We start from the raw sequence: 25,393 nt of genomic DNA on the forward strand, positions 1-25,393 counted from the left end.
TGTCAAAGTTGGAAGTGGGTACGCTGCTTCGCGCAAATTCATTCTTTTTTGAACGCAACTGTGTGTCAATTTTCATCTAAATCCAATGTAAAACATTATGAGTCATCTACAAATCTGACATTTTCCTTCATTCCTGGTAATAATTAGCACCCACTTATACCGCATTTCAGTTCTCTAGGTCTTATCTTAACGCTAAAACTAGGGCTGAGAGGGCAATTGAGGCCAAATAAAAAAAACTAACAAACGAACAAACGGAAATTGTTTTTTATGTACAAAGAAATACATAGGTACCTTGAGAAGTTTCTCCGACAGCATCACTAAAATTTTCTTCCTCACTTGAATACAATTTAAGAAGATCCAACGCACTGGCCATTTTAACTAAGAACGAAATTTGTTCCAACTGCACGAAAAGACTTAGGATAAACGTCACTCCGACGGAGAATCGTCTAATCAAAACAAACGTTTATACGCCGAACTGACGCATATCCATTTGAAGTAATTATACGAATTTTACGCAAAATAAAGAGTTGTGTTTCAAAAGGCTGCATTTGTTATCTATCTATGCATAAATTCTACAGATCACATTTTATGAAAAGTCTCAAATTAACGAATAAAGAGGAAAAAGAGAAAATCGCTTTTATTCGCTTAAAACGAAAATGGTTTATACGTCACTTCGGCGTAACACGGCAGTGTAGTGGCAGCTTGCCAGGTCCGGCCAGAACTTCACCGGACCTTTGTGGGACCGAATGAATAGCGAAACCCTCTTCTGGAGACATTCTTCTTTGTAAACATTTCCATTCATTGTGTCCCCAGTGATGAAAATCTTAGTCCTCTTCCCACAACTACAGATCCCTTGCCAAATCATCAACTTACGAGCAAATTTATCTGAAAAAACAAACTTGAATCTACCCGCAACATTCCCTTTACGCTTCGCAAGGTAAAATTTGTTTCCGGATATTTGTCCAAAATCCATTTTGACGTAAGTTTCGTCGTCCATCAAAATTGATCCGTTGTACTTGGTCAACACTTTCTCGTACAACTTCCTTGCCCTGGTTTTGGCAACCAGGCTTTGTTTCAGCGTCCTGTTGGGGTGTTTGCTTGCATGAAACGACCGCAAGCCTTCTCGCAAACAAATTCGTCGAGCTGTACTGTGGTTCGTCTTGAACTTTTTCGCCAAACACGCAAGGAGATTCCAGGATTATTGTGAACTGATCGAATTACCTTTGCTCGCAGCTTCCGGTCATATGTTCCACTTTTACGCCTGGTTTGTTTTGCTCGATCCACCGTAAGGGTCTCCCGGTAACGTTGCAGCACCGAATTTACGGTCGATTTTGGATATTTCAGGAATTTCGCGATCTTTACCCCTGACCACGTCGGTTTTTCTACGTGAGTGTGCAGAATTTTCATTTTCTATCGCCTTTCGCGTTCCATCGTCGATAAATTTTGACTGACTGCTTCAATCTTGTGAAATTTTCACCACTAAGTAAACAAACCATCCGGATCAAACACTGTCAATAGATTCGCGATGTGACAACTAGGGGCGCTGCAGTTAATGAAAGATGCGACCCGATTCTATGTGAAACAGACTTTATGATAATGTCAGGTCCGGCAGATAAGGCAGGTGTTTCGAAATTGGGATCTAAAAATTTGGCTAGAAAATTGACAGATAATGTGACATGAGCCGGCTTGTACTTTTAATGAAAATCTATAAAAATGTTCCTCTACAATCCGCGTCATTATCCATTCACCATCGCGGAGTTGAGCAGGCATCTGTTGAATAATGTTAAAAAAGGTCATCTAAATACTGTCGTTCATTCAAATTTTGGAGCATGTGTGTCCATCTAAGTGTCTGGACGATGGTTCTCGTAATAACCAATTTTATGTAAAGTTAAGTGAAATCTGAAGTCTCAATCAAACCTAGTACCTATAAGAAAATCTGACAAAATTCTTAAAATTTCCAAAATACGGTTACAATTCAATGTTAAAGTTTTTGCGGTTTCTTTTAAGTGGGAATATAATTTTTTTTCTCTATGAATAAAACCTATTCTGTGTTTTCACGTTACTTATTTTTAGCACCTCGGTCTCCCCGTCGTCAAAAGCTTAATTTACAAATGAAGTCACTCAGTCTAGAATCGCCACACCCTTCCGAAATGCGCAAACGTAACACTACTAAGATACAGGATTCATCTGTCAGCTGTACCGAAAACTGGGCCTCGTATAATCGTTTGCCAGGTGAGTCAACTTTGACGTGGTATCAATGTTCAACTTAGCATGATATATTTGTGATATTGTTACAGTTTCATCGTCGGCATCGGGGCTACAAAGAAAACAATTTGGATCCGGAAAAGGAAGAAAATCTATTTTAGTGGAGGTTACCGATGACAATGAACGAAATTTGTCATCTGAAACGACTTCAACATGTCCATCGCCGGTCAAAATGTCACAGGTAACAGTAAAGTTTTCATCTGAATTTCTCGAAAATTTACCTAGCTCGTCTGTATTGGAATAAACTTTTCGGAACTTTCAACTGCTTGGAATAAGTTAGTGAAAATTTTTGTTTGTTTCAGATTTCTGAAAAAAATCGACAAGATGTGATTCAAGAAGTTTGACTACCAGATGAAGAAGATTTTCGAATAACAAGAGACACAAAGTGCAAACACTTAACAATAGAGAATGATGCCAAAAGTTCAAAGTGTATGCGAAAACCAACCAGAGGTTTAAAAAAATCTATTTCATGCAACCAGCAAATCAACCATTATCACAAAGAAGGGAAAAACACTCTGCATTCGACAAATGATAGAACCTGGGAAAAGTGGGAGAAATTCCGTGAACAGAAGATGGAGATGATGAAAGCCCATAAACTAAATGTTGAAAGGCGCTTACAAAATGAGTTCAAGGAGAAAATTTACTACAGACATATCTTTAACAACTACGCTACAAAAAGACCACGTCGGAAAATTTCATTAGAACCAGATTGGTACACTAAAAACATTTATTCTAATCAGTCAGTAGATATGGATAGCGAGCAGTCATTAGCCGTAGAGCATTGTTACCAGCCCAATGAACCTCATTTTAGGAAGGATATAAATGGAAATTCGATTGTCTATCATAGTTTTTATGGCACAGGAGCTCAACAGGTAGAACGAGCCAAATCATTCAATAAAACAGGCAACAGTTGTTATGAAAGAAATAATATTAGGGCAAGTAGCATTCCTAAATCACATTCCTTTAGCTCTTCGCGAAATTTACCGAGAAATAAAATCTTTAACAGCAGTTCAGTAGAGTATATGCAGAACCCCGAAAATAACTTATGCGAGTGTGAATCTTGCTTGTGTCAAGATACTAGCGATTTCAATAAAAGCAGTAAAAATAATTGTAGAAAAAGATATAGTAGAACGCGTTACACATCGAATAACTCACAGCTTGTGATGGAAGAAGATTTTGACTTAGCAGGAAATAACGAGTTGTTTGACCATCGTAAAATGTATAGTTTAGACAGGGACTTTGATGCCCATAAGCCGTATGAGCTTAAACGTTCTATAACTGATTTCGATGATTTTTACGAGCGTGGACTTTTCCAAAAAACCTTAACAGCACGAATCGATAGTCTCGTTAACAAAGGTTTTACCCAAAATAACCACCAATCATTTGAGGATATTTTTAACCATAATTGCTCTATTGAACAACAATATAACATTGATGACGATTCGAGCCCCGTTTTATACGACACAAAAAATAAAAGCATGCTAGAAGTAAAACCACCGAACAAATTTGATGAGACTTCATCCGATTCGACCGATGTGGAGTTGGATGATTTCAACTTTGATTTTAAAAAATATTGGGATGAGTTAGATAAACCATCTCCCACATCACCAAGTGAACTAACTGAATATTTCCAATCTGAACCTTCGAAAAATATGAAAAATGTTAACATCAATAGATATAACAATGGAACTGTGATAGATATATACCATGACGACGAATTCTGTTTTGAAAATAATCGTCAGTATCAAGAATTTGATAAAAATTATAACATCCCAAATGTCTCTTTACCTGGACCCTCCAATACATTCCAGAAGAAACTTACTCCTAGCTTTGAAGGAAGGAGTAGCAACCTCAACGGCAATAAAAACGAAGATAATGGTAGCCATACTATAAATTTTTTAAGCAATATATTTTCCATTTACAAACCGAGCAAGTATTCATCATTGAATTGTCATATGGAACCGAACTACCAGAAGAAATTTACCACGAAGAACATCAATGACATAAATATCAACAGAGCAATTCCACGAAGTGAATGCGGAAATTCAGAAATCCTACCGTTGACGTTGAATTCCGTAAAAAATAGTAATCATCATCACACTGCACAAGAACCGCGCAATCAAAAAGATCCTCAAGCACGATTCCAGATCATTCCAAATAAAACTGGACTTAAAATATCACCATTATACGTATCAAGTGCCGATTACCGTAAAACCAAGTATAAATTGAAAAGCACTTCTCGGCCCCTTTCTTTCTGGTGATAGTTGCTTGACTGTTCGTATTACTCGGACGGTCGGCTAGATGGATTACCCGTAGTGAAAAAAACTCGCAGAACCAAATATCTTAAGAACTAAGTGTACATTTGGCTAGATAACAAAAAAAAGAAAATAAACCTTTAACCCATGCACAACATGGTTTGATCCCGACTAATTTTTTTCTATTATTTGGAAAGAAACACCTTCTGTATCCAGAAATACGACTGAGTCTGACTAACGCAGGGTTCGTTTTGAAAGAATTTTCATGTAATATTCTAACAAATTTATCGATTTTTGCGTCGTATAGATAAGAAAGTTACTCATTTTGAAACACTGTGTTCTGAATTTGAATTGAATTTAAAATTTGCAATCTTAATTGTGATTTGGTATCTAAATCCTTTCCGATCACTAAACCTAACAACCAAAAATTATAAAACTGCTGCATACATTAAGGGGTATAAAAAATTACAAAAAAATCGGATGAAATTAAAAAAATACAGAGATGACATAAAGTTATAAATTTCCTAATTAGAGTTATATCCACGGCAAAAAAAAAGAATTATATCATTAGACTGAGTCGATTTGGGGTCATTTTCGAATTTCTCAAACTCTGGGATCTTGAAAGCTTCATTTTGGTTCAAAATTCATTGGGCTTGTGATATAGCTCAGTTGGCAAGTCTGTTGTCTCCTGAGCCGATGTCCGCGAGTTCGAGCCCAAGAGTAAACATCGAACACAGTTGTACCGAATAGTTTTTCAATAACGATCCACCAACTGTAACGTTGATAAAGTCGCGAATGCCATAAAGATGGTAAAACGGCTATAATCGAAACAAAAAAAAAATCAAAATTCATCCATGATTTTTTGCAGAATTTTCAAGTAACGTTTTCATGAGTAAATTTGAACTTTTATCTTTGTATGGGAAAATTTAATATTTTGTACTAGAAAATCAACATCATTTTTGTTTCTTCTGTGGAGCCGAGTCTGATTATGGTTTTTGTGCCAATTTATAACTTTTATCGTCGTATATCTGTTTCGAGTTTTATGAAGGTGTAATGTAGAGTAATAATATTTGTTTGAATTATTAAATCAAAACTTTATTTTACATCGTCTACTATCAATAGTGATTACCGGTTTAAGGCTCAAACCCAAATAGCGAACACGTTTGAAATCCTAAAAGCCTTTTTCCCCATCTAAAATGATCCGTCTGGATTGGCCAAGCAAAAAAGTTCCATTCAAGCAGCAGACTTCAACATATGAGCAAAATGAATTAAAACGTAATTTTGTCGAACTGTGTATTGGTGAAGGGTAAATGAAAGTCAAAGCTGTTGATACATTCTGACTTTAATCAATATTAAATGAACAATGCCAACAGATGGATTATACAGTTAAAACATTTATTTCGTATTTATTGTTCTTCTTTACCTTTCACGAATATTTTTTATTTTAGTTTAACGATTCGATGTGCCTTTTCTCATATGCTTCAATTGGACTAACACGAGGTTTTGATATTTTGAGTTGACCATGTTCAATTGAATTATATGGAAAAGATTGAAAATCTGACAAATTTTAAATTATGATTATTCCTTTTGTTTACTGTCCAAACAATTCTAAATGTAACGCTTCTTTTAAACTATGACATACTTTTAAACTGAAACAAGGTCCTAAAGTTCAAATTCGATCGATTTATCGCTATTTAATTTTTTTTTATTTTGGAAGTACGTCTTTGAACTAGCTTTTTACATTTTGAAAGGTTTAAAAACCTTCACAATACAACTGTAGACTTAAAAAATCAGATTGGTTTCGATGAAAGATGGTTGTTCGAATGAAAATAATTGTCTTTTTTTAACAAATCAAAATTTTAAATCATGTTGGTTTATTATAACTTGATGGACTAGTTTTCTAGAAACACAAACAATAGAAATAATCATTTGTAAATTATATAAATTATAAGAAAAATATATAAATCATCAATTCGCTTTTTCACACATCTTTTCAGGGATACTTAGTTTGTTCGAACTTGAGATGTACAACAATACGGGATTGATTATTTCTATTAAATAATACTACGTTCGAATGTTATAGATACCATCTATTAAATAAATGTCTTTCTAGTTTAATCTGTGTTTATTGTCAACAAAATTTAACAATTCAAACATAGGTAAAACGTATGTATACTGAACTAAACTAAAAATGTACAAATCGTTTAGATATTTATAAGTTTCAAACATAATTTACATTTTTTCATGTTCACAACTACATATTTCCAGCTAAATATGTCAATTTTTCTAACTGTCTGCAAACTTATATCAAATCAAGCAATCTGTCTTGGTTTAAGGTTATGCTTTGTGTAATTTTTGCCGAAAACTTAATATGAGAAATGCATTGGAACATGATTATCCTTTCGATTTTGGGTGCATCATGTACGAGCTATTTTAATGTTTTTTCTGTAGTTCTAGCGATAACTTTAGATTGTTTTATAATAGTACACCGCATATATTGTTGCGAATTGTTGATAATTCTCTGGCCGGGCAAATGCTTAGCAATTGCAGTTTGCATTTGGCGGACCTTGTGGCTGATCAGTTAGTCGCTGCCCCTTTTGTCCTCCAGTTACTAGCGCGGGATCAGCATCTAAGCTCTCTGACATTTTGTCGCAAATTATATCCACTAGTCTTTCGAATACATTCTGAAATAAAAATAGAAAAAAATATCATAATATTGTTGCTTCACATGTTGTAAACATAAGTAAATTTAAGGGTGCAATCATCTTGTACGCAAGTCAACTTGAACATGCATAAATATCGCCTGTATTCACGAATCTACTTTGTTTGTCTATGCCAGGGGTCGGGGAACTTTTTGAATCATTACCCCAAAACATTTTTATTTAAGTTGATATTACCCCATGGCGAAGAGCAAAAAAAACGTATCCGTAAACCCTGAGCGAGCTCTCAAAGCGTATTATTTGAATGCCTCAGGAGGAAATATTCACTTCTGCAAATGCCGCTAAATTCTTTACTTTCGAAATAAAACCAATAAATTTAAAAAATTGCAAAATGAAAATATACACTTTTCATTTACAAAATATTCACTGTTACCCCCAAGAATTTCACTTTTACCCCATTTGGGGTAATTTACCCCGGTTCCCCGACCGCTGGTCTATGCAGATTGGAAATAGTAATAATGTTATTAACATTCTGTTGCTTTGCTTTATAAAGTACACCGGAGTATGTGCAAACGATCAATTTTTCTCTGTTACAGAAATATTAAAAAATATTTCTCCTTCCAGAAATTGTTTTTTAGGCCCAAACAAACAATCTGACATAGATAATCTAAACTTTCTTTAAATTATTCGCTAAAAACACTGCAATGTTTGATTACACACGATTTCAAGTTGGTAAATAATATTCACTCTTGTCAACCCACACTGCGGGGCAAGTGCAAATGCACCTTCACCGTGTGACATCAGCCATTTCAAAAACTTCAACTCCAAAATGGTTCAGCATTTTATTAGAATGGTCAGAAGGGGTATCCAAAATTGTATCTGAAGCGGATATTCAAAATTCCGCAATGCCTTGGTAAATGGAGGTCTTTTGCTAAAACAAAAGTCAGCAAAAATGGAATTCCAAAAATTAATTAATATTGCAAAAAACAGCAAATATATCAATAAAAGTTGATAAAACATACCGGAACGTGTGTTAAATTCGTTTTAGGACCGATACAGTGACCAATCTGTGAATAAGTTTGGAAAAAGCATTGCGTTTGCACTTGCCCCCATAATCGGGGGAAAGTGCAAACTTAGAATTTTTTTTCACAAAAGTACCGTTGCTTTTTACTAGAGATGTAGTGATATTCGGCGAACGGCCGAATACCGAATATTGACCTTTTCAACTATTCGGCCAAACGAACATTCGGCCGAATGTTCGGTCGAATATTCTATTGAGTTTTCAATAGAAATACATCTATTTGTGCTGCTATTTCAAAAAAAAATCTTCTATTTCTGCCATTTGTCCCTTAAGTTTTATCGTCGATTTTTCCAACCAGATGAATCAGATCTTTTTTAAGTAGAGGTCTCTTTGATTTTCAAAACATCGCCATTAGCTGAAAGGACATAAGATGATTTGTCGCTTCTAGGACGTTTATCACAAAAGAGATTGGATTCTGGTGAAATCCGGGACAAAACATGTCAAAACAGGTTTTAAGCTATTTTAAATTGCATTTTTTTAATATCGAATTAGATGAATGTCTAGATTTCGCTAGATGTCATCAAAATAGTTGCCAAATAGAACGATGAACTTTAACCTTACGCATACAATATTTTCTACGACATGTATCCACACGGCCGGGTCTGAACATTTTTTTGAAAAACTTGTAAAAAAAAGAGAAAATCTGAACAGAAACTAGGCATTTTTCTCAAACATATAAGAGGAAAAAGAAATAAAATTACTTAAAATTTAAAGTTTTCATCGAATTACAACAGCAGTGTTTAAATCGTATCTAACGAATAAATTTACTCTAAAAAATCGTTCTGTTACAGAAAATTTAAAAAATTTCAAAGAGTTATTTGATTTAGCAAAAATAATGAATAAACCCGGGTATAATCCGGAAAGCTAAAAAAAAAGTGGCCATCCTGGGCTTGCTCCGGTGTACCTTACCTGGGAAATCATCATAGATTATACGGCTTTTATAAACCAAATTAATCATGTCTTTATTTGGCGGGGAGTTTAAAAGGAGCCAATTTTCATAATTTTATTAACCGTGATATTTAAGAACCCTAAAAATAGTTATGGAAATAACTAGCAAACGTATAACCAGTGGTATAACTAAAAATAACGTTCAGAAAGTTATTCTTTCTCTCCTTAAGAAAAACCCTGTCAATAGTTGGGTGAAATTTTAGCTGCATCCTTCTTGCACTCATGCAAAATTTTCACCCAAATTAGGCAGCGCTTCCATCGCCTATTGAGTCACTTGCTCGACTGCAAGTGACAGTTTCGATGAAACGGCGTCGAAACGCTCGGTATTCCATCACCAGGGTAACAGCCAAACAACCAGCGAACCACGTGTAATAAAGTTTATATGTTGAGTAAGGTCAACCTGTATACATATTTATCTCAGGTGACGATGATTCCGAAAAAGAATTTCATCATCTTTTGAAAATATCTGAGCTGGCCTTAGATAGTTTCAGCAGAGAAGCTACTACAATTTAAAAAAAAATGGAAATCAGAAAGGCAGCATTTCAATTTACGTTTTATTGGATCATCGGGCGATCAAGAAAAAAAATGTTGATGATTTTTCCAGCATTTTAATCCATATTGCTGATGCAAGGGAATAACCACATTGTTGAAATTATCAAAGTTCGTTGTTCTTGAAAGTTGTGTGACATATTTGACGCTGTTATTTTTAGTTGTAGTTTTAGGAAAGAACTCAAGGGCAAGCTATAAAAGCGGACAGAATTACCTTTACGTTGACGTTCTCCTTCGCAGATGTTTCGAAAAATTCAACTCCCAATTGATCGGCTAATTGTTTGCCACGTTCGAAGGAAATAACGCGCTCATCTTCCATGTCACACTTGTTTCCGACCAGAATAACTTGTGCGTTGTCCCATGAATATGTTTTTATTTGCGTAACCCTGGAAGGAGAAAAGGAATCAAATAATCAAAATACATGTAAAAACGTAAGAAAAAAGTTCGGTAATCAAATTCAAACTTTTTATCTTATTTGGGTTACGAAATCCCAGTTACGCGTTAAGAATGTCAACGAAAAAATAATAAATAGGTGAGGAATTTCTATTCTCGTTGAAATTATTAAAACATTACTTAAGAATTGTTTTGTATACTTAAACTTACCAATCTTGAACGGAATTGAAACTTTCTTCGTTAGTTATATCATACATCAGAATGAATCCCATTGCTCCCCTGTAGTACGCTGTTGTAATTGTACGATATCTTTCTTGCCCGGCAGTGTCCTGCAATAGAATTGAAATTATAATTGAAAATTGTCAAAGATCCTGTTTTAATCCGACATACCCATATTTGTAGTTTGACTCGCTTTTCATGGCGAAAAACGGTCTTTACTTTGAAGTCGATACCAACGGTTGAGACGAAGGCCGAAGTAAATGAATCGTCCGCGTATCGGAAAAGAAAACTAGTCTTCCCAACACTTGAGTTTCCTATAATCAGGAGCTTGAACATGTAGTCGAAATTTTGATCAGAAGCATCCTTTTGCCATTTTGGATCACCGGCCGCCATCTGGAATCACCAAACAACAAATATTAAAACAATCAGTATGAGATGCCATGCTAACTAAAACGTGACAATTTTTTCAAATTTTTCTCTTAATACATGTTCGGCCGGCTGAATATCCGTTGAATCGTTGAATTAAGAAATTTAATTCTTTGCCTGCAGCAGTTGAAACGAAATGTTGTGCCTAAATATCGATTATTTCTAGGTTCCGTCAACTGGGGCATCATGCAACACTATTCAACTTCAGTGGCTTCTAAAAACTTAATGTCCACAGATAATCATACCTCTTGTACATCAAAAGTTTTAAGGTTGATGGGACATCAAATTGACGCAGTTAAAACAATTATTGGTGTCACCGGTTATTTTCAAATTTACAAAAACATGCAATTTTCATCTTACTAAGAAAATAAGTAAGTTGCAACAAACTTTGTTTTCAATGAAAAATCAAATGGAAACTTTTTAAGATTTATAGTTTGGGATATATTTGTGATGTCATGACGCATAAAGCACCAATTGCAGTAATTTTTGGTTTTGTTTGATTTAATTTGAATTAAATTTTACATCTGTCGAAAATGCATAAAAAGCATTAGGGTGCTGCATACATTCAGGGGTAAAACATATTACAAAAAATTCTACTTGCTTAAACCATAGAAATTAGTGTTCGGATGGATGAAATATTGAAATGCACAAACGCGTGATGCAAGACAATCATATTCCAGCATATGGAAACGAGATTTGAAAGGTCAAGATAAGCACTTTGATGGCTGGTAAACTGAATTATAAAAACATTTATTCAAAAAAAATGGTGATTGTTCAAAACACATTCTTACACCAATAATAAGAATAATATAAGAAGAAATAAAAGCAATATTAATTTGTAGGTGATATCATTGAGCCAATCCATCATATTGGGTGAAGTTTTTAACGGCATCCAAAAATGTAAAAATATGTACATCTTTTGCATGAGAATCAAAAACTTTGAAAAACTATTTCACGATGTTGGAAACTACCGTTAAACGGGGCAACATGCAAAAGCAGGGATGCAACATTTGTATACCACAACACTCATTCAATTTTTATTTCAATATACTGTAATAAAGTTATCATTGAATGATAACGAATTGATGATGACATAGTCTTTAACATCGTGAAAGAGTTTTTTAAAGTCTTTGATTGTCATAAAAAAATTTAAAAAATCGAGCAATAGATGTACACATTTTTACATTTTTCGATGCCGTAAAAATTTTTACCTCGTATGACGGATTGGCTGAATGATATCACCTACAAACTTTATATTGCTTTCATTATCCAAAACCAACACTGTTAGTGTATAAATATTTTTCGGACAGTCACCAAATTTTTTTAAATAAATATTTTTATAATTCAGTTAGCTGACTGGGGCAAAATGCAATAAAATGCAAATCAGAACTAAATCTTTTAAATCGCGTTTCCATATGCCTGGATATGATTGTTTTGCATTATGCATTTGTTAACATTAAAATTTCATCCATCCTAAGATTTATTACATGATTTAAGGTAATAGAATATTTTGTAGTATTTTACCCCTTAATGTATGCAGCAGATTAAGACTTTTTTATTAAAAACATTTTTGACAGAAAAAATGTAAAATTTTATTCGAACAAAACCAAAAATTGCTGCAATTGGTGCTTTATGCGTTATGACATCAAAAATGTATCAAAATCTTTAAATTTTCAAACGTTTTCACTTGATTTTTCATTAATTACAGAGTTTGTTGCAACTTACCCCTTTTTCTTAGTAGGGTGAAAATCGCATGTTTTTGTAAATTTAAAAATAACTGGTAAAACCAATAATTTTTCTAACTACGTCAGTTTGGTGTCCCATCAACCTTAAAACTTTTGATGTACAAGAGGTATGATTATCTGTAAGCATTAAGATTTTAGAAGCCATTGAAGTTGACAAGTGTTGCATGTTGCCCCAGTTGGCGGTATGTCATGATCATTTTGTTATCATTATATGATAGCTTTATTACATTATATCATTACATAAAATTGAAGAAGTGTTATGGCAGACAAATGTTGCATCTAACCCTGCTGTTGCATGATGCCCGTTTGACGATATTAAACACAATGCTAGCTTACTATTCGATCCTGAAAGATTTTTTCTCACTTTGAACGTGAGTAGAACCTTGGTTAAGACTTTTTTTTCAATTTATTTATGAATTTCTCAACCCAAAGATACTCCCTATAATTTATTTGAACATTTTCAGCCATGTGACTCTCCATTCAAAAGGACAGAATGGGGAAACTTATAAAAAAATATACACTTTGTCATTTCTGATGGCATAAGGAAGGTATAAAGACTCTATGTGATCATGTAGATAAATTTGAGGCAATGAATTTTGAATCTGAATTCTGAATCTGAATTCTGAATCTGAATTCTGAATCTGAATTTTGAATCTGAATTCTGAATCTGAATTCTGAATCTGAATTCTGAATCTGAATTCTGAATCTGAATTCTGAATCTGAATTCTGAATCTGAATTCTGAATCTGAATTCTGAATCTGAATTTTGAATCTGAATTCTGAATCTGAATTCTGAATCTGAATTCTGAATCTGAATTCTGAATCTGAATTCTGAATCTGAATTCTGAATCTGAATTCTGAATCTGAATTCTGAATCTGAATTCTGAATCTGAATTCTGAATCTGAATTCTGAATCTGAATTCTGAATCTGAATTCTGAATCTGAATTCTGAATCTGAATTCTGAATCTGAATTCTGAATCTGAATTCTGAATCTGAATTCTGAATCTGAATTCTGAATCTGAATTCTGAATCTGAATTCTGAATCTGAATTCTGAATCCTAATTCTGAATCTGAATTCTGAATCTGAATTCTGAATCTGAATTCTGAATCTGAATTCTGAATCTGAATTCTGAATCTGAATTCTGAATCTGAATTCTGAATCTGAATTCTGAATCTGAATTCTGAATCTGAATTCTGAATCTGAATTCTGAATCTGAATTCTGAATCTGAATTCTGAATCTGAATTCTGAATCTGAATTCTGAATCTGAATTCTGAATCTGAATTCTGAATCTGAATTCTGAATCTGAATTCTGAATCTGAATCTGAATTCTGAATCTGAATTCTGAATCTGAATTCTGAATCTGAATTCTGAATCTGAATTCTGAATCTGAATTCTGAATCTGAATTCTGAATTTGAATTCTGAATCTGAATTCTGAATCTGAATTCTGAATCTGAATTCTGAATTCTGAATTCTGAATCTAAATTCTGAATCTGAATTCTGAATCTGAATTCTGAATCTGAATTCTGAATCTGAATTCTGAATCTGAATTCTGAATCTGAATTCTGAATCTGAATTCTGAATCTAAATTCTGAATCTGAATTCTGAATCTGAATTCTGAATCTGAATTCTGAATCTGAATTCTGAATCTGAATTCTGAATCTGAATTCTGAATCTGAATTCTGAATCTGAATTCTGAATCTGAATTCTGAATCTGAATTCTGAATCTGAATTCTGAATCTGAATTCTGAATCTGAATTCTGAATCTGAATTCTGAATCTGAATTCTGAATCTGAATTCTGAATCTGAATTCTGAATCTGAATTCTGAATCTGAATTCTGAATCTGAATTCTGAATCTGAATTCTGAATCTGAATTCTGAATCTGAATTCTGAATCTGAATTCTGAATCTGAATTCTGAATCTGAATTCTGAATCTGAATTCAGAATCTGAATTCTGAATCTGAATTCAGAATCTGAATTCTGAATCTGAATTCTGAATCTGAATTCTGAATCTGAATTCTGAATCTGAATTCTGAATCTGAATTCTGAATCTGAATTCTGAATCTGAATTCTGAATCTGAATTCTGAATCTGAATTCTGAATCTGAATTCTGAATCTGAATTCTGAATCTGAATTCTGAATCTGAATTCTGAATCTGAATTCTGAATCTGAATTCTGAATCTGAATTCTGAATCTGAATTCTGAATCTGAATTCTGAATCTGAATTCTGAATCTGAATTCTGAATCTGAATTCTGAATCTGAATTCTGAATCTGAATTCTGAATCTGAATTCTTAATCTGAATTCTGAATCCGAATTCTGAATCTGAATTCTGAATCAGAATTCTGAATCTGAATTCTGGATCTGAATTCTGAATCTGAATCTGAATCTGAATTCTGAATCCCAATTCTGAATCTGAATTCTGAATCTGAAATCTGAATCTGAATTCTGAATTCTGAATTCTGAATCTGAATTCTGAATCTGAACTCTGAATCCGAATTCTGAATCTGAACTCTGCATCTGAATTCTGAATCCTCAATTCTGAATCTGAATTCCGAATCTGAATTTAAATTAGTTTGGTTGATTGAAGAATAACAATATCAATGGATTTCTACGCACATATTGAAAAGAATGGATGAGAACACTGTCAAAAAAAATTAAGAAAGGATCATTGTCTACAAAAGTAAAGAATCTTTGATAATTTTTTCTTTTATAATTTATTTCATTGCATAATTTGCATAGTTGAATCGAATTTTGAATTATTTATTGTGTAATGCTTTTTTCTTAAACTATTTAATAGTTATGTTTAAACTCTTGCGTACTTACTTTGTTTATATTCCTAGAAATGTGCGCTGGATGTTCACTTAAATTCTTTTTAAATATCTGTAGCTGATAATCACCTTTTGATTATTTATGCAGCACCTTTTTGTAAAGTGAATCGTTCGATAATAAATTGGCTACGTTTGAGTCTAGAAAATCATGCACAGGATAAGATTGTATTTGTGTCGATCTCTTTGCCAAGCTGTTTGCAAGATGTTCATTAATTTGACTAAACCTTGAAGACCATTTTGGGTTTTCTAAAAATTGGAAAATTTATTTTAGTAGAGCAATTTGAAAAACGAAATCCTCCTACACTCTTTTATAATAGTATGATCAGCTTTGAGATTTTATTTGTACTTTGAGATGAAGCAAATTTCTTTTTTTTTTTTTCGAAATGGTTACGAGTACCGTGACGTTTATTTACTTTTTTCACTGGACAAACCACACTTCTGGCTGTTGGCAGTAAAGCAATGATGTTTTCAATATTTTACTTCAACTGATTTCAAGTAGAGCTGCTCTGAAAGCTGCTTTCCAATGTTCAATTTGTAAATCTGCACGTAGTGTTCGAAAAACCACTTCCCTGTATCCAATATATGATAATTCCTAATAGAAATCTTTTTATTGATCTCTTACTCACAAAAAAATGAAAATTACGGACATGCGCAGTTATATGCGAATTGAGCATTTCTTTTCGGGATTTTTTTTTCGAACGCTACGATAAAGGATACATTCTGACGTAACAGAATCTTATCGTTAAGTAGTAGTACTAGATTATGTGAAGAGCATAAATAAACCATAGAACTCCGAAGCCTAATCATTACTACAACGTATTTTTCAAAATGCTCAAGTTTTTATGTGTTTTACTGAATTCATTATTTTCATCTTGGTTTCTGAAGGACGGTTTAAGAAATTTTATCTTTTTTTTTTTTTGTTTCGATTATAGTCGTTTTACCATATTTATGGCATTCGCGACTTTATCAACGTTACAGTTAGCGGATCATTATTGAAAAACTTATCCGGTACAACTGTGTTCGATGTTTACTCTTGGGCTCGAACTCGCGGACATCTGCTCAGGAGGCAACAGACTTGCCAACTGAGCTATATCACAAGCCCCTATTAAGACATTTTATCGTTTGTTTAACCTTTCGAAGCTATAAGCAAAATATCCGTTTCCGAGATATTTGACCTGTAGTTTGCGTGAGTTTTCCTGAATCCGAATGAAAATAGCCCCGAGAAAATGGGTCTTATTGAAATGCTTATAACTTCTGATAGGTTTCTTATATTGCGCTGATTTTATAATACTTTCGAAATTATCGGGAATAAATCTATTCATGGAAGAATAAACATTTGAGGGACCGAATGAAGTTTTAGCCGCTATCCCGAAACTTCTGGAAGAAAAAAAAAAATCTTTCTTAAAAAAAAAGACACCCCATTTTGGCTTTTTATCGCTGTATCTAGTTTACCAATAAACCGATTTTCTAATTCCAAATTTCTTTCGATGATTTCATTACCTATTATTTTTAAGAACATACTCGGTGTATCAAAAATCTCAGTTCTTCCATATGTTGTAAAGAAACCACAACTTTTTTATCATTTTTCGAATTCACCCTCGTGTTGATGGATTTACGGGACTTTGTCATCGTGGTTTCTGTAAAAATTTTACTCAAATTGGCCCTTTTTATATACCTAGAAATTCATTAGAACCTGCTTTTTATAACCGAGAAGTTTAACAAGGTGAGACGGTCGGATACGAAAATAAATAGATGGTAAATAGCTTGCTGATGGTTAAACACAAAGTAACTTTATTAGGCCTGCGCCGACCAGCAGCGGCGCTCCTAAGAAATGGGTGGCCATAAAATCTCCATTTTTATGTTGAGAGTCACCTCGAGTAAACTTATTTTTTAATTGTCATAAATTCAAGAGTGTTATACTATTATAAAATAAACCTCTCCCTTTTTCCCTAGAAAATTCATACTTTCATGAAAAAAACCTGTTCTTCAAAATTCGAGAAAACTAATCATTTGAAATAGAAAAAAATCTGAATCTGCACGTTTAATAAAACAACCCTTGCTTTTTTACACGATGATTTGAAGATTCCTGAGATAAACTACTTCCTTCATTACGATCACTAACGGATAATTCGAGGAGGCCTCTTCTGGAATGAATTTCCCTCCACGAAAGATTCCCCAATCCGATGCGAAACCATAAAAATCTCCATCCTCAGAGTCCTCAACCAAACCAATAAACCGTTCTGCGAGCCAGTGCTTAATTGATGTTATCCTAGAATGACTTTTATGTAACAAATTCAAGATCCGTTACGTTTACGGTCCCTTTTTGTTTCTTCATCTATTAAGACGTAATCAAGAGGAACCTCGCCTGGAATATTTAGACTTTTTATAACCTCTTTTTGCAATGTAGAATGTACTTCGTCTGGCAGATGAAACCTTGAAGAAAAGTCTGCATTTCCCACGGTCTATAGATGAGGTCAAACTCGTAAATAGATAACTCCTGGACATATCTTTAATGTTTAATGTTTATTGTTAGGAGTACGTGAGCCTATAGTTAGCCTAACTATAGTTCAGGTTAAGGTATCTTTGCAATCGTGTTAGCAATAAACTGTTCTTGCCTTCCTTTCCAAAAGTTCCAATCAATGGTTTATGATCGGTATACACCGTAAATTTTTGTCCAAACAGAAATTTGTGGAACTTTTGAAATGTACAAACTACAGCTAAAGCTTCAGCTGTAAAATTGGATATGATTTCTGTGCATTTGTTAGACTGAAAGAGTTTTACCAACTTATAGGCCTCTCTTCTCCATCTATACTATGAGCAAAATCCATAGCTACACGCATCTTAAACCACTACAACCGGCTTTTCAGGACTGAAAAATTCTAGTAAACGCCTTAAGCTTGGAAATATTTCCTTGGAACTTGGCTTTACGTATGGTTTCAACTTTCTCGAGTTATGGTAATATTCCGTCTTTCGTTAAAACATGTCCTAAAAACGGTGAACTAGAAACAAAAAAATCACTTTTCTGAAAGTTTACTTTTATGTTTGACTTCGAAAGACATCCCAAAACCTTGGAAATCTCCACTCACAGTCTACTTTATCACTGCCTGTTGAATATTAAAACGTCATCCGTCAATTCCATTTAGAATCCTTTCCATAAACGTTTTCTGATGGAACACCTTGAGGAAGTAGGTTATAGGTAAACAACCCTCGAATTGTGTTAATAAACATTATTTTCATTGATTTTTCTGACAAAAGCAATTGCGTTAAGCTCCTGCTAGGCCAAGAGAATAAAAAATTTTAGTGACAGCTAATGAAACAAATATTTCTTGTGGCAAAGGCAACGGATAACAATTTTAAATTACAACTTTATGTATGGATCAAAAGCAATCAGGATTGGTTTCTAGCTAGAATACTGATATCTCCGAGTGCTGTGATACGCACGTGGTAAAAGTACCCATTGAATATACACTGTATCAAAAAATTGTCCGTACAGCACGTACCTTGGAATCCAAACAATCAAAAAGTGCACTTTTTCAGTCCCTAAAAATACAACAATTACATCATTCGCTGCAGAAACTAGTCCTTTTTGTTGATCAGTATTAAAAATGGTTATGAAGTAAACCTAAAAAATAATCCAATTCATTTTGTATAGAAAGTCCCAAAAACGACGTCAAAAAATTGTCCGTACACTGAGGCCTTTGTCAAATATAAGTCAAGTAAACAGTTATGTGTCGGTCTGTCAAACGCAGAAACGTGAGTTGAATCTCAGCACAGACAATTTCCAGTGGTTTGAGCGATAATTTCGGTGAAATGAACTTTATTTAGCATAAATCAGTAGATTTTCGTGTTTCCAGATGTCAACGGGTATTTTTTTTTTTTTTTTGGGAGAAGCAGACATTTTCCTGTTAATTAAATCCACAAAAATTGACAGGAAAATGTCCACTCATCACAAAAAATAACCGTTGACATCCGGAAACTGATTTTTTTTTGTTTCGATTATAGTCGTTTTACCATCTTTATGGCATTCGCGACTTTATCAACGTTGCAGTTGGCGGATCGTTATTGAAAAACTTATCCAGTACAACTGTGTTCGATGTTTACTCTTGGGCTCGAACTCGCGGACATCGGCTCAGGAGACAACAGACTTGCCAACTGAGCTATATCACAAGCCCTGGAAACTGATTGTTAACCTGAAAAATGACGGTAAAAGCTTGTCCGATATTGCAGGTATAGTAAAACGGCCACGATCGTCGGTTCAGTATGTCCTTCAGAACTTTAAGAAGACTAACTCCCTGGAGACTACTCCAGGAAGAGACCGCAAACTTTAGCTTACAGATCGTCACCATCGCATCATTCTCAGGGAAATCAGTCAGAATCCTAAAATCAGTGCCCCGAAACTAGCTGACAGCCTGAAGAATTTTGAAAACATACAGGTTAATCCTCAAACAGTACGGAACATACTTCATGAGAAAAAAAATACAGAGGTCGTGCTGCTCGTAAGAAGCCGTTTATATCTGCTAAGAATAAGAAAAAGCGGCTGGAATACGCTCAAAAGTATGTCCTGGAACCGGAAGAGTTCTGGCAGAACGTCATATTCACTGACGAAAGCAAATTTAATATTTTTGAGTCTGACGGACATGTAAGAGTATGGCGTAATCCAAATACTGAATTGGATCCGAAAAATTTGCGACCGACAGTTAAGCACGGTGGTGGCCATGTAGTGGTGTGGGGTGCTTTTAGAGCAAATGGCACCGGAAACTTGGCATTCATTCAGTCACGGAGAAAAATAAATAGATTTATCAGTCTTATAACGCGTCTACAGGCATATAAATATGATTGTTTGGTTCTGACCCGAAAATACATTCAAATCAACCATAGAAGTAGGCGATGCCTTCTACGCACCGCACGCGTTTTTTCTTCGTCGGCGAAAATTTTCGATAATCAATTAGTTTTCATTTTAAGTTAGAATGAAATAATTAAACAGTCTAACCGCCGGATTGGGAAGACAAACTATATAGCAGTGGTTGAATTTTGCTGAGCATGAATTGATCAACCATCTCTCGCTCAACGCTTTACTCGGAAGCAGCGTTGCCAGATTGAAAACCGCTCAAGTCCGTAGATTTTAGGAAAATCGAAAAATGTACTGATTTCGGCAAAATAAAGCTTGATGACCTTTTTTTTTTTTTTTTGGTCGTCAGGTAGAATTTTCAGTTATCCGCAGAATCCCTTGAATTTTCTCGATAATCCGTAGAAAATCCGTAAGAAATGCTAAAAATCCGTAGATTTCGAGCATCGATCCGTAGCTCCGTAGAAATGCTGAAAATCCGTAGAACTACGGAGAAATCCGTAGATCTGGCAAGGCTGCTCGGAAGGCAGCGAAAACGACAAAACCGATGTTGCATACGCTCTCACATGGCCCGCCTTCAAGAAGCAATATACATTCGAGGCAGCGAATCCAAAAAACCAAACGAATGGCTCTCACTCATCTCCTGTTACATTCTTGAGGGAACCGAATTCAAAAGGCAGAGCAAACCCGAGTCTCCTCGTTTGTGCCTGGATCGAATACCCGAGGTTTTTCTGCTATTGCTATTATTGCACAGCAACCGCACGCAGGCAGCTAGTTTTTTCGTTTCTTTTCTTCCCCTCTCCTTGCTCCATACGTTGCGGGCCTATGCAATGCAATAAGTTCGGTTGTGTCGTTGTTGCCTCAACCTTTGCGGAGGGGTTGAAGATGTTCTCCTCAACGTCAGCTATCGGCTTGAGTCCATCAAATTCAATAACGTAAATGAGTATGTGTGCCTCGTCTTCTTCATGCATCATGTAGCGACCGAACGTTGAGAGAGTTCGTTCTGAGCAGCGAACGGATAGTGTTTCTCGGAGCAGATCCTCCTCATGGGGGGAGGTTTGAATGAATGTATATGTATCGTCTCCTGTATTACTATACGAGGCCTCAAAGTGTGTATTTTGAATGCCTCTGATGAGAAAATTGGTTAGGATTTCAATCACTGCTATATAGATGTAGTGACCACCGTAGGACCGGGGACAATCGGGACCATTCTGTGCTTTAAGGGAAAAAAAATTTGCCAATCAGGGGCGACTGCGAGTGCTTAAGTGTCTTTTCAAGAGTTCGGTTGTGTATATCCCAACAACGAATTTTTGTTTCTGAATTGCTAGTAATGCAGGAGCAAATGTGATGTTAATTGAATCATATCACGTGAAGGAAGAAAAAAATAAATTAGTGTTAATTGTTTAGTGAACTGATAGTTAATGAAAGCTTCGTTAAAAGTGGATAGTAAGATGTTCGTCAAGATCCCTCCTCCAGAGCATATTTTTCCGATTGCGACTTACGGGTTGTTTCGGCGAAAAGTGTGATGATGCGTGGTCTACTGCGATCATCAGAAAAAAAAAAACCTACGCAAATGGGAAGGTTATTATTTTCCAAAACATGTTAATGGAGAAATATCGCCACGTTCAAATTTCAATTGAAAAATCCATGAAGAGTATCCGAACAACAAATAATGGCAAGCTAAGTATACCCCAAGCTTTCATCATAGATATTTCATTTATTAAATTAAACATTGAAAAGTATGATATTGAGATTTATACCGTATATCCATATTTTTTAAATCCTTCCGAATCCTGTTTAGGATTCAAAGGGTTGTGAGCTACTAATGTTGTTTTCTTCTTCTGTATTTCTTTTCAAAAGCGAGTAAAGGCACTATAACCTTGGTCGTTGACCTGAAATGGCAGTATACAAGAATCTCAGAATAAATATTCAACCATTAAACCATTCAATGGAATCCGTTAAGTTGAAAGTTCTAATTAATTTTTCAAATGTTACTAACTGTTTTGATTTTGAGATCTTTGTATACAATATATGTCATTTTCTACCGTTCGAGGATGGCGATAGGTGTATCATCAAGAAGTAAAATATCTTAGCTCTTGCTTCCAACGAAAATTCCCTTGGGAGCGTATGGTACTGGTGGTCCACGCTTCTTCTCTCTCTTTGTTCCTGACGTCTCTGCGTTTTCTGCTCCACAGTGGGCCCGGCCGGTTTATGGTTTCTATTGTTTTAATATGTTTATGTTAACATAATGGAAAACATGAGCAAAGACAAGAAGAATAATAACAAGCTTTAATTATTCTCCGGGATCAGACATAAGTTCTGGCTGTGGAAGTATGATTAGTGATTAGTGAAAATACGATCAAATCAACCATAAGCTTATACGAGTAGTCTCCAGGGAGTTAGTCTCCTTAAAATTCTGAATGACATACTGAACCGACGATCATGGCCGTTTTACTATATTTACTTGCAATTTCGGACAAGCTTTTACCGCCATTCTTCAGGTCAACAATCAGTTTCCGGATGTCAACGAGTATTTTTTACTGAGGAACAGACATTTTCCCGTTAATCTAATCAACAAATTGTTGAAATTTACTAATTTAAGCTAAATAAAGTTCATTTTACCATATTTATCGCTCAGACCACTGGAAATTGTCTTTGCTGAGATCCAACTCACGTTTCTGCGTTTGACAGGCTGACACATAACTGTTTACTTGACTAATATTTGACAAAAGCCTCAGTGTACGGACAATTTTTTGACGTCGTTTTTGGGACTTTCTATACTAAATGAATTGGATTATTTTTAAGGTTTACTTCATAAACATTTTTAATACTGATCTACAAAACGGACTGGTTTCTGCAGCGAATGATGTAATTGTAGTATTTTTATTGACTGAAAAAGTGCACTATTTGATTGTTTTGATTTCAAGGTACGTGCTGTACGAACAATTTTTTGATACAGTGTATGTCGAAAATCAACACTAACTTGATACAAGACAATATACCATGCCCCATCGGAGGCTACCGTTGCTATTCGTCACGTGGCTAATCGATGGTAATCGACATACTTGGTGATACATTTTGAACGTCGCTCCCAAGGTTCTCTGACTTTGTCAGTAAGTAGGCGAGGAGAGCGCGGTGAGGTTCCGTGAGTTTGTTTGTAAACATTGGAAATTTTGTTCGAGCTGAGGGCTTTGTTAGTAAACAAACTCCAATAACTCCATAGTAGCCAAATCAAAATGGCTGAATCGGGAGTTTCTCATATCGTTACACCTCCTGTATATACCCACCTTGGTCGCTCCCTCAATCATTCCCGAACGTCTATCCTTGCATCATTGTTGATAATGATCGTTATTGATAGACGATCATGAATGTTGCAGAAGAAAAAATCTGAAGAAATAACAGGACCACATGTTCAAAAAAGCCGTAGAACATGCTGGACAGTTCATTGGTTATCTAGTCAAGATTTTGTCCTTCTACGCAAAGCGAAAATTGAAAAATCATCTGATAGCTTACAAAGATCGCTCAAAACTGATACATGTCAGTTATGATCCTGAAGGTTGAAAGTTGTCAAGGAAGGAAATCAGCATCGAGACTTTCGATAGCTGATAGTCTGCGTCCTTCTTTACCTCATCATGTACCGCAAAAGTGTTTCAAATACAGAAGCGTCGTTGTTATGCATGATTGTTTGTATGATTTGGTTGAAGAAGGAAAATTTGACTGCTTTGATTTTTTGGCTCTGAATGTATTCAAGCATGGCCTAGTGAAAATGATTGATTTCGGAACATTGGTATGGATCAAGGGATATTTAAAGAATATTAATAAGGAATATTTAAATATTCCTTGGGTATGGATACCTTGCAATCGAAAACCATTCTGATACCTTCATCCTTTTTAACGACTGCTATGATCGGAGAAGCCCATTCACTTTCATCTATAGGAGTTATTACTCCATCCCTTTCTAAACTCTCCAAATGTTCAATTACTTTATCCTTCAAATAGAAAGAAACGTCGTAAGGTTTCTTGAAAATCGGGGAACAATTTGGTTTAAGCATTAAATCGGCCACAAAATCCTCGATTGGTGTAGAAAGAGGATGGTCAAATATGTTAGCAACCTTACCGCGGATTTCCTTCAAGATCTGGTCTGTAGAAACTGCTAATTGATTGATCCTTGATCCAAACGCATTACGCCAACCGTTGAAAAAGGTATCCTGCAAGTCTCGATCTAGGAGTGGGTCAAACAAACTGTCGCTTCGCAAAACTATTAAACTGACCTTTTCTTTGATGTCATTTGATTTTAAGCTAACCATAATACGACCTTCTACCTTCAAACGACTGCCATTAATAACAGCCAAACGAGTATTATTTCTTAGCAAAGGAATACACTCGAACTTAGCCTTGTAGTCATAAAAACTAATGACCGAAACTGCCGCACCACAATCGATTTCTGTTCCTAAAAACCTTCCTGAAACCAAAATATTTCGGAAACATGGCTCTGTTGATTGAAGATATCATTAAACAGTCCATCTCTTTATCAGACTTCTGTTCATCTTCAGACCGATTGAGGCGTCGACGTAGGCTTTTCTGATGCTCTGTTAGCTTTTGAATAGGTTCAGCAAATTTTACCTTTGTTGGGTTTGTTTTTAAGATCGTAACAAAAACTGCAAACATGACCAGAGCGATTGCAATACGAGCAAAACAAAGTTTGTTGCCTTGGTGAAAAACGTGGTCTGCGAGGCAAAAACGAGCGACTACAGCTTCGATTCCTATACCCAGTTTTTGACTCGCGATATCGCTGCTTTTCGAAATCGTCTCGACTGCCCAAACGATTCAAAACACTTGATCTGCTTGATTCTCCCGAAACAATCGAGCCCAAAACCGGTCGACAAAAAGGAACTTTTGAAATCCTTTCCGTTTGTGAAAACGTTAAGGGGTTAACTAACGTGTCCTGTAATGTGTCGTGATTATCAAGTGATGATAGACTTTGAACTCCACTTTTTACCGTAGGAAACGCCTAAATGTAAACAGTCAAAAAAGACCTGATTTTAAGCGCCTCTGTAAAGTTTTTTCAAGAATTCAATACGTGTTAGTTCATTTATCAATAACGGCGTCCTAACTTATTATCGTTATGGTTAATTCTCTAACGGTCAGTTTTATAGAATTTTGTTTTCTGAATAA

The 25,393-nt window shown here is 35.0% G+C and overlaps 3 protein-coding genes across 6 annotated transcripts in view; 2 read left to right on the forward strand and 1 right to left on the reverse strand.

Moving 5' to 3' along the window:
* Window positions 1-2,702, forward strand: part of LOC129750951 (uncharacterized) — a 44,017-nt gene extending 41,315 nt beyond the window's left edge. For all 3 annotated transcript variants that reach the window (XM_055746169.1, XM_055746171.1, XM_055746170.1), the window contains 3 exons: window positions 2,074-2,232; window positions 2,298-2,446; window positions 2,568-2,702. In XM_055746169.1, coding sequence (XP_055602144.1) covers window positions 2,074-2,232; window positions 2,298-2,446; window positions 2,568-2,609 — 350 coding nt within the window. In that variant the 3' untranslated portion in view covers window positions 2,610-2,702. The remainder of the gene's footprint in view (window positions 1-2,073; window positions 2,233-2,297; window positions 2,447-2,567) is intronic.
* LOC129750953 (uncharacterized) lies at window positions 2,697-4,686 on the forward strand. Its single transcript, XM_055746173.1, has one exon. It carries the CDS (start codon window positions 2,697-2,699, stop codon window positions 4,524-4,526), a length of 1,830 nt encoding a protein of 609 aa, XP_055602148.1. The 3' UTR covers window positions 4,527-4,686.
* A 1,158-nt stretch (window positions 4,687-5,844) lies between these two features.
* Window positions 5,845-15,987, reverse strand: LOC129757321 (ras-related protein Rab-3). Of its 2 annotated transcripts, none has more exons than XM_055754506.1 (6): window positions 15,786-15,987; window positions 15,368-15,618; window positions 10,542-10,763; window positions 10,362-10,480; window positions 9,973-10,144; window positions 5,845-7,204 (listed from the first exon to the last, which is right to left on the reverse strand). In XM_055754506.1, exons 3-6 carry the CDS (start codon window positions 10,761-10,763, stop codon window positions 7,058-7,060), a joined length of 660 nt encoding a protein of 219 aa, XP_055610481.1. In that variant the 5' UTR covers window positions 15,368-15,618; window positions 15,786-15,987; the 3' UTR covers window positions 5,845-7,057. The 2 variants fall into 2 exon arrangements, with proteins under 2 accessions (XP_055610481.1, XP_055610482.1); XM_055754507.1 differs by having other exon boundaries at window positions 15,770-15,987.
* Between the last annotated feature and the right edge of the window lie 9,406 nt (window positions 15,988-25,393).

Source organism: Uranotaenia lowii, chromosome 3 (genome assembly GCF_029784155.1).
Source record: "Uranotaenia lowii strain MFRU-FL chromosome 3, ASM2978415v1, whole genome shotgun sequence".
Lineage (NCBI taxonomy): Eukaryota > Metazoa > Arthropoda > Insecta > Diptera > Culicidae > Uranotaenia > Uranotaenia lowii.

Bases quoted from the DNA above. Each gene is read 5' to 3' on its own strand.
- LOC129750953 (XM_055746173.1), top strand. From the start codon at position 2,697: ATGCGAAAACCAACCAGAGGTTTAAAAAAATCTATTTCATGCAACCAG.
- LOC129757321 (XM_055754506.1), bottom strand. From the start codon at position 10,763: ATGGCGGCCGGTGATCCAAAATGGCAAAAGGATGCTTCTGATCAAAAT. The intron at 10,481-10,541 runs GTATGTCGGATT...ATTCTATTGCAG, and splicing joins GAGTCAAACTACAAATATGG to GACACTGCCGGGCAAGAAAG. The intron at 7,205-9,972 runs GTAATTCTGTCC...TTTTTATTTCAG, and splicing joins AGGAGAACGTCAACGTAAAG to AATGTATTCGAAAGACTAGT.